Source organism: Pyrus communis, chromosome 4 (assembly GCF_963583255.1).
Source record: "Pyrus communis chromosome 4, drPyrComm1.1, whole genome shotgun sequence".
Lineage (NCBI taxonomy): Eukaryota > Viridiplantae > Streptophyta > Magnoliopsida > Rosales > Rosaceae > Pyrus > Pyrus communis.
Genome location: NC_084806.1, coordinates 5,833,145 through 5,845,261, shown reverse-complemented (window position 1 = coordinate 5,845,261; position 12,117 = coordinate 5,833,145). Strand labels below are relative to the sequence as shown.

General features: G+C 35.9%; 1 protein-coding gene across 1 annotated transcript; it reads left to right on the top strand.

The window, feature by feature from the left end:
- The first annotated feature begins 5,427 nt into the window (after positions 1–5,427).
- On the top strand, positions 5,428–6,587 carry LOC137732051 (RAF-like serine/threonine-protein kinase PRAF). Its single transcript, XM_068471346.1, has 2 exons — positions 5,428–5,656; positions 5,743–6,587. Exons 1-2 carry the CDS (start codon positions 5,500–5,502, stop codon positions 6,282–6,284), a joined length of 699 nt encoding a protein of 232 aa, XP_068327447.1. The 5' UTR covers positions 5,428–5,499; the 3' UTR covers positions 6,285–6,587.
- The last annotated feature ends 5,530 nt before the right edge of the window (positions 6,588–12,117 follow it).

Here is a 12,117-nt window from a genome sequence, read left to right as displayed (position 1 = left end):
ACATTGAGACGATTGTGTTCTCAGTAATTATATTTAAAAAGCTATTTTCAATTACCAAATTAAAATTTCCTCACATTTTTTACATACCTACAATAATAAATGTAGCTCTCCATCAAATTTTTTGAGCTTGGGTGTCATCTTGGAGAATTTTTTTTCCTTGTGCCTGTGACACAAGTGGTACACCACGTGTTATTATGTAAGTGGTGGAAATTTTTTTATTTTTTATGTTATTAATTTTTTAACACAAGAATCTCACAACTTGTATAGAGATATGTGGTGTACCACCCTATGTTCCAGGCACATTCTTGTCATCATAACTACTATTGGGAAACAACACTACAAAAATAAAATTAGGGAATGTAATTCAATTTGAAGTCTTTTTCTTATTCTAAGCAAAAAAAGAAAAAAAGAAAGAAAGAAATCTATTAATGTAGGTGACAATGGAAGAAAAAAGTGGAGTGTGGAAGAGGGGTGGACGTGCCCAGCGCAAGTTGGGTTTTTTATGGTTTTTTTATTTTTTTTAGTTTTTATTCTTTTGTTATTATCATTAAATAAAGCTAGTGGATGATTTTTTTTTTTTTTATATTAAAATGTAAAGATTTGAAGCTCTTTTCATTAGTTTTTTTTTTTTTTATCAAACACATTTGATATTCCAAATTTTTGTAATAAGCTGTTTTTTTTTTTTTTTAAAGTACCACAACCCCAAACCAACCCTCATACTCTCAATAAATACATTTAATGGTTCTTAGTTTTTGCATGCGTCTGACATTTTTGTAAACCAGATGCATGCAAAAGTATTCATATTAAAATTACAACCAAAACAATTTATACATGCATATGTAAATAGCCAAGCATAAAGCCTTTACTATTTATAATTTGGAGACAAATAGGATAAAGGGGATATATAAAGTTAGAGGGAAGGTGCGCGCGAGATAGGATTTGATCGATCCTTGGCTAAAGTACGACCCCATTGGGGCATTGACATGTTCATCTTTTAATCGGTGGATAATTGAATGACGTCATCGAGGAAAATGACAAAGGATTAGAGGAAGTTTAATTTTGAGTGCTGAGAGAAGTTATCCTAAAAGAAGAGATAGAGCTTGATCGGATAAGGCATTGCATGATCTATTTGTCAAGTTGTTACTTGTCAATGATGCATATCTTTTGGATTTGCCATTAATTGTTAAATTTCAGGTAGACAGGCCAAGAGCTCACTCCAACAACACTGATATTGTCCCCATTTAACCACCTGCTCAATCTGTCAGGTGTGGGGTTTTAATCCAAAAGGTCTCGGTGTTAGTTAGAATGAGGTAATTCTATTTAAAGGGCTAGTTCTTAAGCCTTCTGGCAGATGTGGGACAGAGGAATTCTAACACTCCCCCACACGTGAGACCCCATTTTATGGGTCACACATGAAGTTCTACACATCGACAACCACGTAGAGCTAAGCTAGGGCTCACCCGTTCGCGCGAGGCCAATGGGGACCCACCCATTCACGTGGCATGTCTTGGCCTACGTGCAGCCAAGTTGGGGCTCACCCATTCTCGCGAGATCAAGGGAGACCCACCCGTTCATGTGGCAGTACAGGTCCATCCCCTGACTCTGATACCATGTTAAATTTTAGGTAAACGGGCCAAGGGCCCATTCCAACAACACCAATACTGTCCCCACTTAACCACATGCTCAATCTGTCAGGTGTGAGGTTTTAATTCAAAAGGCCTCGATGTTAATTAGAGTGGGGTAATTCTATTTAAAGGGCTTATTCTCAAGCCTTCTAGCAGATGTGGGACAGAGGAATTCTAACATTAACATTTTCATAATCTGTGCTTACTTTGATCATGACTTTTTTGTAATGAAGATCAGCCCAAATGTGATGATCTCATACGCATGTTAGTTGGTTTTCCAGTCACCTTACTCTAAACTAGTGGCGGATGGACTAAGGGGCTAGAGGGTCAGGTGACCCACACACCCCCCCCCCCCCCCCCCCCACAACCACCCAAAACTTCAGTGAATGTCCATGAAGAATTTGGATGCTACCCCTTTGAAGATTGGAGTTAACTTCATACATACCCTTCAGTTGTTTGATAAAATGCCTAAAAGAAGAGTTGAGTTTCTTATTATTATTATTATTATTTAATATTACCTGACCAAAACGATGTCATTTTGCGTCAAGTTAGTTTAATAAAATAAAATAAAAACACCAACAGCCAAAAAAATATTAATAATCATGTGTATTTGCTAAGTACATTGCTTTAGTTTTACCGGTTGCTACTACTTTCGTGGAGAGAGCCATTTCCGCTATGAAAATTGTGAAGAGTCCATTGCGTAACCGAATATGAAATCAATGATTGAGTGATAGCATGATGGTTTATATTAAAGCAATGTTTTTTCTTCTGTTGATAATGAAGCTATAATGATGCGTTTTCATGAAAACACATCATTGACTATTGCAACTTGTATTATTATTTGTTCTATAAGTTATGAATAATGGAACTATGGTTTAAAGTTATTATGTGTCTAAAAAATGTTTGTGAACTTTTACATGTGACCCTCCAAATAATTTTTCCTAAATCCACCACTGCTCTAAACTGCTAGGAGATTAAAGTTTATACATGATTCTGTGGAGTCTATAGCTTGCAATTGGTTGGTATAATAAATTACTTATTAGAAGGGATGTTTAATAATTCGTGTCTAGCTAGAAGACCCAAAGATTGTTCGAACAACCTTAATTAATAACGAGGCAGCATTATTTCAACACAACACTTCATTTGTTTGGTAATTTTGAGATGCCTCCTTCCCCTCTCTCATTTGTTTGTTTGTTTATGCGACTATATTGTTAGTCTCAAGAAACCCTGAAATTCCTCTTCTCCGAGAATTTGGTGGGGCCTGGACTCTTTGATAGACTAAGGTTTAGGTCAAGTTTGGTTATTGACAATTTTTCTTGATGAGCAATCTATAAAAATTAAAAATGAGCTAAGACTCTCTATACGCCATCTTCAACTGAAGGAAAACCAGAGGGCTCTCTTTAGCCCTATAACTATTTGAAGAAATTATATTTTAATAAACATTGTCATACCATATTTCATACCATCTCCAACCGAGAGGACCAAAGGATCATAGGCCAAACATAGTCCTGTGATAAAAACCATCTCCAACCGAAGGGGCCAAAGAGTCATAGGCCAAACATAATTTATTATTATAATTTAAAGATTACAACAACTTAAATTTAAAAACTACAACTTAAATATTAAAGGCTACATCAACTTAAATTTAAAGGCTTAGGTATTTAAGAGAAATGGATGGCTGACTCATTTGGGCCAGCTTGTTGGCCTGATTTGGTGGTTTTGGTCATGTGGGGCCCACAAGCCCTTTGACCTAGCCCTCGGTTGGAGACGGTTTTCGTGTCATTTCGAACTATTTTTAGCTCTATAGCCCTTTGGTCGGGTTAATTGGAGATGGCCTAAGTTCTCAAAGAGACTTGCAGTATTCCCTGATCCTGAGACAAGGTAGCCTCCCCTCCCTTCAATTTTTGCTGACAAGGCACAATTAAACTGATGGAATATAGTGATTAAATGCCACAATTTAGGGCTATTTTACTCCAATTATATCTAGAAGAGACCTGGATTGATTTTTTTTTACATGATGAACTCGTTATTTAATTCCACAAAAGAAATATATTTTTTATCAGATTATTATAGCTAACATAATGTATGATTTGTACTAAAAAAAAGAGTAATGCATGATTTCTCTTAAATCTTTCACTACTTAATATAAATATATCATGTTGTAATTGGTATTAGAAGAAACTGTTGGAATAGAAAATAGATATTAAGTGGCTTTAGTACTATAGTTTAGTAGTATACATCTTCATTCTTGTCTTAATTACGTTAGATTCTTGTCAAAGAAGTATTTTAACGAACGATATTTAATCAAATTAAATAACTTAAAGAAGATATGCATGCAGTGAGTCATGAGTGAGAGCTACTTATTTGTGTGTATATGCTAGTGCATGACTTACTAAATACAAAGCATCTCAGTCGACTTCTCCTCCAAAAAGTAAAAGCAAAACAATGGCTTGTGGATCCCATCCCATATGTCTTTGCCTGCCCGGCTGCTTCACCATGCCGCCATGTTAATGACTATGAACTTGGCTACTTATGCATCACGAACAAAAATAGTTTAAGCATTAATTATTATTATTATTTTCAATAATTCTTCCGAACTGGTATTGTCTCTTTAACAAACAATAAGATTATTACAATCTAAACTACAAAGACGAAGATCTGAACTTGGACGCCGATGGTAACAAACAATGCTCTAGCCAACTTGATTAAATTCGTGTACAAAGATGGAGATCTGAACTTGGATGCCGAAGGTAAAAAAGAACGCTCTAACCAACTTGATTAAATTCGTGACTACATCTGAAGCGGTACTTAAAAAGTTAAACAAGGTATAAAATTCCAGATACAGTCTTGAAAGGGTTCAACGTATGAATTTCAGGTAGAGTCGTTATCAAAATGTGTACTTTTGGTTGGAATCAAGATAAAGTTTGTGCGAAAATATCTAATTCTTTTGTTCACACACGCGATAATTCATTTCCTGATTTTGCAATTAGCTAGCCAGTAGCCCTGATTTGAACTTTCGCTTTCCCGGTAATAGCGTATGGTCTAGTAATGCTGGTCTATGTTCACATACGAGGTAACAAAAGTGAGATGTAGAATGTTCACAGTCCATACAAACAGAACTAAGATGGAAAAGAGAAAATAAAAGCACAAGGAAAAGAGAGAAAAAAGAAAAAATAGTTTTGAAATAAATTGAAGAAAGTTGATTAATCCATTATAAAATTAATTGATAATATGGGATTTAACCCAATTACTTATAAGTATATGCAATATCCCTTTTTTCATCTATGTGAGAAACATTCTCAGCACATTTCTCACATGTGGTAAATATTCAAGTTAAATACATGAAAAACACAAACAGTGCGACGAGGAGCACGTGTGGCCGTTAGACTTCATCTGTACGACAATCTGCTCTAATATTATAAAGAAAGTTGAGGTTCTACCATAAAACTAATTGAAAATATAAGAAGTAGCCCAACCAACTTACTTATAAGCTTATGAAGACTGGAGATCCCTCCTCTTATCAATGTAATATTCATTCTCAACAAAAGAATGAGAGATATGGGTAAGGGAGTAGACTTATACTCAAGTTTAACTCACAAAAGAGACTAAGAGAGTAGTTTAGAAATGTCTTTTGGAGAAAAATATAAGGTTTACAGTTTACTCTGGGGTATGGGAATCTAAGTGCCGACGTAAGCTGACCAACCAAATCAATTCTAGTTGGCTCCACCTACCCTGTCCCTTTACTTTGAAGACTCCATGTCTATAAATAAAGGCCAGAGAATACCATACGTAGGCTTGAGCACACTACTCCAACCCCATCTTCTAACTCCTCATCTCCTAGTTACTAGCTAGTCAAAGCAAAACCCTAGTAAGCATGGCCGGACCCTCGCCTGACCTGACCAAGGTCACCAACATCAAGTTACTCTGCAGCTACGGCGGTAAAATCCTCCCCCGTTACCCCGACGGCAAGCTCCGTTACCTCGGCGGGGAAACCCGTGTCCTTGCCGTTCCCCGCTCTATTTCCTTTTCCGGTCAGTTTGTATATAAATTCCCCCATTTTTTTAGTCTTTTGTTTGGAGGATGTTTTATTGAATTTAGCTGCGTGGTTGTGTAACAGAACTGTCGTCAAAGCTGACTGAGTTGTGTGGGCCATCCGTGACGGCCGTCAGTCTGCGCTGTCAACTGCCCACCGAGGATCTCGACGCCCTCGTATCCATCAAGTCCGATGAGGATCTCGTTAATCTCATTGAGGAATACGACAGAGCAGCCTCTTCCGCTAATCTGAAAATCAGAGCCTTCCTCTCACTCATCCCCGCCGGCAGGACAACCAAAAGCGTTTCATCCCCTTCTTCCTCCTCGGCCTCTGCCGCCTCCACGACTTCGTCCTCCAGCAGCTCCTCGTCGTCAAATAACTACTTCGGCGCTGCTTCCGGTTCCACCCCAAGATTCCCCTTGCCGTCTTCCACCCCAGTTGATCGTTGCCTTCGTCAAATGCCGCTGCAGCCTTCCCCGTCGACGGTGCCGTTTCAGAGATCCCCCTCCAAGGTTCCTCACTGTGCTAATATTTACCATGCTTGTCACGGCCACAGAAACAACAACCCTACTGGTACTACCGGTAGTCGTCTCTACCTGGTTCACAACGGCAATCACTGGCAATAACGTGGCAAAGCAATCACTGGCTATAACATCGTTTGCCACGGTCGGAGTTCCGGACTACAAAATTACAAATATGTCACGGCCTATTAAAACAAGTTAATACTACAAACCCTAAAATTAAAAAAGAAAAACACACAAAAAAAATCAGTTATATAGTATATCTGATCAGTTATGTAATGGGAAATATGGAGCTGTAATCGTTCATCAGATGGATTGCTATTGAATATCCGTGGTGATTAATGACTTTCAGTCCTAATTCGTTTTTTCAATGTGCATACATATAAAGACATGGTGAGTGCTTTTTTAGCAATCCTTCCCTTTCTCTCTCAGTATTCACTTTTTTTTTTTTTTTTTTTTGTCGTCGTCTCTCAGGAGCTTACTGATCAGCGCATGTGAGCTGTTGAATTTTGATTCAATGATTATAATTATTATAATTTTTAAATAGACCTCCTATTTATAGCCGTTGAATTAAAATTCAACGACCCAAGTATGCTGTTCAGAAGGCTCTTGAGCTTGTGCTCAGGAGAGGATTCAATTCCTCTGTCTATAGCCATTGTTTCTGCACTAGAGCAGTAGAGCTTTTTCCATGTCTGTTCTCCGTTAGCGTCCCGTTAAACGCCGTTGGGCGTTGTGCGTAGCACTGTCAGTAAGCGCATAACATCTGTTAGGTTTCTGTCAGATTCCCTGTACTGAGTGAGACGTGGCATTTGGTGTGTGATTAGAGTGTCCGCTGTGTTTGTTATGTGTCACTCTGTTATGCGTTATGCTTTTACGTGGGACAAACAAACCTCATCCCAATCGATCTGACGTTCAGACTCATGTCTCTTCGTTCGTCGTAAATTCCACTTCTTTTTTACCTCTTATTTTTTTCCTTTTTCCAAGAGTAGCTTATTAATCGAGTGTATTTAATCAATATTGTTAACTTTGTGGACGTACCTCAGGTTTGTGAAGAGAGTAAAATGAAACAAGCAGGATGATGATCTGGAAGGCCGCAGAGAGAGATCAACTTCTGAGAGTATATATAGAACTGATGAGCTAGCGGCATGTAAGTACCATTAATTCATTATTCATGAATTAATTGTGTTAGTTTAGGTTTAGGGCAATTGCATTTGCAGAAGTGAAGGTATTAGCTTTTGGTTGTGTTTTAGTTTAGGTTTAGGGCAGTTGCATTTGCAGAAGTGAATGTATTAGTTTTTAGTTATTTATCTTCGGACTTCAATCCTTTATGCACTAAATAGATTTTCTCGAAAATTTTTATGTGTTCCGCCTGGGATCTTCTCATATATGCATGATCATTAAGAAACACATCGGCTAGCTTCAACAATGACCAATGAGCTATGTACACGCCGTCTTTTATTTTTATTTATTTTTGTTGCATTCGTGGGTTTCTAACCACCCCTAACCTATTTATCCACCACCTTATTTACACTCACCACTAAACTAACTTCGGTAACGCATTTGAAAGATGAGTAATGTGAGACCCTCTTGGTGACACTTTCTTTTACGTGTAAGGTCTTACGTTACAATATTAAGACTATTATGATATTTAGACACAACAATTAACAAGTGTTAGAAAATTAGTTATTTATTTTAAGGTTTTCATCACAAATGGTTTCTGAAATTGGCTTTCACCATCAAGATGGTCCCTGAAATTAAAAATCATTTAATGTAGTCCTTGAAAATAAGTGTTGCAAATCAATGTGATCCTTCCGTACGTCATAATTCTGTTAAAAATTATGTTAAAGTGGTGATGTGACTCATAAATGGGTTCCACAAGATTTACTTGTTTTTATCACAAATGGTCTCTGAAATTGACTTACACCATCAATATGGTCTTTGAAATTGAAAATCAATCAATGTAGTCCTTGAAAATAAGTGTCACAAATCAATATGATCCTTCGGCCACAATTTTGTAAAAAAATTTGTTATATGCTGATATGGGTTTAATAATTAATTAAAAATGTTGTCTAAATACCTTTTTGCTCAATGAATATTTTTTTTCTTATAGTAAGGCCTACTCCGAAGAGAGATCCCTTCCATAAATTCTCAAAGGCACAAGGCTTAACCAAGGTCTAAGAGGGGGTGTGGAAATAATTTTCAACCAACAATGGACGCTCCTTAGTTATAACCTCATTATCTCAAGGCAGACCTCATCGTTCTTTGCATCACTAGACCACCAGGGAAGCGTCGAATAAGCTCTCCAAGATTATGACGAGGAAGTTGATCGCCTAAATGTTAACGGTGATCTCCCAGAAGTCGTTACCAATGGGCCAAGTCATCACCAAAGGTGATCTCGATCTAGGTTCAATTCGGTGAAGGGTGTCGAAGTGTGTAAAGATGGGTGTATTGAGATGTTTTTATAGAGAATAGAGAGCGAATGAGGTATATAAATGTGGACTGGGATCGGAGGTGATTGTAGGACTAGGTTTTTGGGTTGACAAATTTTTTATTAATTATTAAATTATTTAAGTCTATTTGTATTTTTTTTTTAATTTAATTAGACTTGTGTGACTCATTTATGTGTCACATCAGCACATAACAGAATTTTTTATAGAATTGTGATGGAAGGATTACATTGATTTGAGACATTTACTTGAGGGACTACATAGATCAATTTTCAATTTCAGGGACCATTTTGATGTCGTGGGTCAATTTCAGGGACTATTTTGATGTTGTGAGTCAATTTTAAGGACCATTTGTAAGAAAAAATGACTTATGGGGCCCATTATGTGTCACAGCAACACTTGACATATTTTTTACAGAATTGTGACAAAATGACCACATTGATTTGCAACACCTATTGTTAGGAACTACATTGATTGATTTTCAATTTCAGGGATGGTGAGGGTGAATTTCAAGGATCATTTGTGATAAAAACCCTTTATTTTATTATTTGGGTTTGGGCCTAACTTATTTGGATTAGGGTTTCTTAAGTTCTGTTCTCTACAAATACACATTGTAGTTTAGTATGAGAATTAAGTCAGTCAAGTCATAGCGATTAGTTTGTTGTTGTCTCGTCAATCTCATTTATTTGTTTTCTGTTTAATAAAACAATGTTCATAGTTTATCTTGCATTTATTCGTTCATTAGGAGTATTCTAATTTTCAACTTGTGGGTCCTACCATTGTAAGTAAGACCTACATGTATAAGAAAATGTTAGCAATTATGTATGCCCGGTTTGTGTTTTAAATAGTATTGCCCAGGTAAGACCTATTTTTATCAAAATCTGTCAACAAGTGTTTTAGTTTTGTGGGTGTTATTGATTAAAGTTACGATCTTACCTGCCCAGATTTTTAGAACTTAAAATCAGGATATTTACACTCTCACTTCTTGGCTTCCTTCGTCTTCGTGGCATTTTTTTCGGGCATCAATATGCTTTGACATTTTAAGCTTTACGAAAAATGTTTTATGATGGTTACACATATGGTCCATACATGCATGATCGTCATGACAAAAAAATTTCTTGACCAGATTCGATCTATGGCTTGCTGCGATCGGATGGTAGGGATGGGAAGGCATTTTTAACCCTTACGAAAATTGGAATTTTATGATGGTTATAACGTAGTCCATACATGCATGATCGCCATGACAAAAATAAGTTCTTGGCTAGATTCGATCGGTGGCTTGCTGCGATTGGATGCTAGGGATGGGAAGGCAGTAGGAGTACTGGAGAATTTAAGAGGTCGGAGGAACCATGCATGGCGATTTCAAATCAAATCAAATCAAATTAACATATATGATTCCAACATCCAATAGCGATAATTTGGAAGCATCGGGGGATCATATATTATTTTCATTTAGGTATCGAATCACAACTGTACAATGAACTTATCTATATATTAATACCTATTTATTTATTGAAAGTGGAATAAAATGGGACTGAACCATAAAAATACATATTTATTCCATACATGCCAGCTGGAGATTGTAACCTAGCTACACTGGTTCATGAAGCTGCACGTAATTAGTTGAAATCCAGTATTTTTTTTAAACTATATAATACAAGAAAAAGGATGACAGCTGATGGAGATGGAGACATTCTATTTGAAAAGGGCAAATAAAAAAATATTGATTAAGAAGGCCCTCCATAATTCACTCCACTCACGTAGCATTCAGGGGATGAGATTCCCCCGCCCCTCTCACAAAAAAACATACAAAAATATTATGAAGTTCCATTATTCTATACTAGGAGAATTTTGAGATATAAGATTTGAAGAATGTAATTTGTCGAAAGTTTGACAAAATAATTTATAGCGAATGAGTACTACATTGTAATTATAGCAAGATTTTTGTAATAAAATACAACATTTATTAAGTTATGTAGATAGTTAAGTTGTAAGAACATCGATTTGATTAGTATTAATCGGATGGTCAACTCTGAAACATTCTTGACATATAAAGACACCCAGTAAACTAATTATTTATTTATTTGTTTAGGGAAAGCACCAGACAAATTTGAAAGAGATGTGAGCATTGCATGTTATTGTGGAGAAATTTTTTATTGTGACCAAAACACGGATTGTATATCACGTGTTTTTATATAAGTAATGAAAAAATTTATGTTTTAAGTTATTAATTTTATAACACACATATCTTACCATTTGTATAATGACATGTGATGTACCATTATGTGTTCTAGTCACAGTGAAAAATCTCTCGTTGGCTTGAATATCTTGTGGATAAATTAACCAATATAATAAGAGATAATTAAAGTGGTTTAAAGGTTTGATCATCCTCCACCCCTGCCCCCACCACGTATGGTTCTGTGATCTGTCCTTGTTAAAAAATAGAAATGTGGCACTAGAGAGTAGTGATCATCAATATTGAATTAAATTTTTTTTTTTTTAACAAACGATATTACCTACATAAAAGAGAGGGAGTGTGTTTAACCTCACAATGGGCTAAAATAATGTGGTTTTTATTTTCCCTTGTCGTAAATCAAACCTAAAACATCTTACTTACAAATGAAAAAATATATCATTAAATTATAGTACTGAGTAACTATTGAATCAACTTTTGACAAAGAGTAAAATTACGTTTTTAGGTGGGTGGGGAAAAAGTGGTAATGTATTGTGTTGGATCCCACGCATAGGCCACAGGAGGACTACACCTGCGAGCTGTAGTTGTTCCGTGTTTCGTATTCCGCATTCTGAAATGTATGTAATTGTAATGTCTCTTGTATAAGAAATAATAAAAATTTAGCTAAAATGATTTTTAAGATTGACATAATTTTTCATTTTGGTCTCATTTGAAATCGATAGAAATTTTGAGCTTGTAATTATCAATCATTTTAGTTATTTTATAAAAAATCTCCATTAACTAAGAATAAAATGACAAATATACTCTCAATTTTTATCAAATTATTTTGTCACATTGTTTATTAAATTGAGGATATTTTTATCCTTTTGGTCTTTATTTACATAATTTTTCACAGAATGACCAAAATGATTGATAGTGAACAAACTTATGAACCACTTCTATCGATTTCAAATAGTAAAGACCCAAGTGAGGAGTTATGTCAATTCCAAATACCATTTTGGCTAAAAAGCCTAACAAAAAACAAAGGTAATTCTCCTTTTACTACTCTAAAGTGAGGAGTAATGTAAATGCTTTTGTGCTTGGAATAAGCAGGAAATTACTGAGATAGAATATGTTGAAGCCAACGATGAACTTGAAGAGGAAAATGATATTGAAGATTCTGGTAGAGCCAAATTCTAGTATCTTACAGAATAGAAATGGATGTATGCATAGCCTGCGCTAAGTTTGCATAAGTCCACTGTTCATAATTTACGTGCTACTCAGTTGTGAGATAAAAAAAAGAAGGTTCATGAAGCAA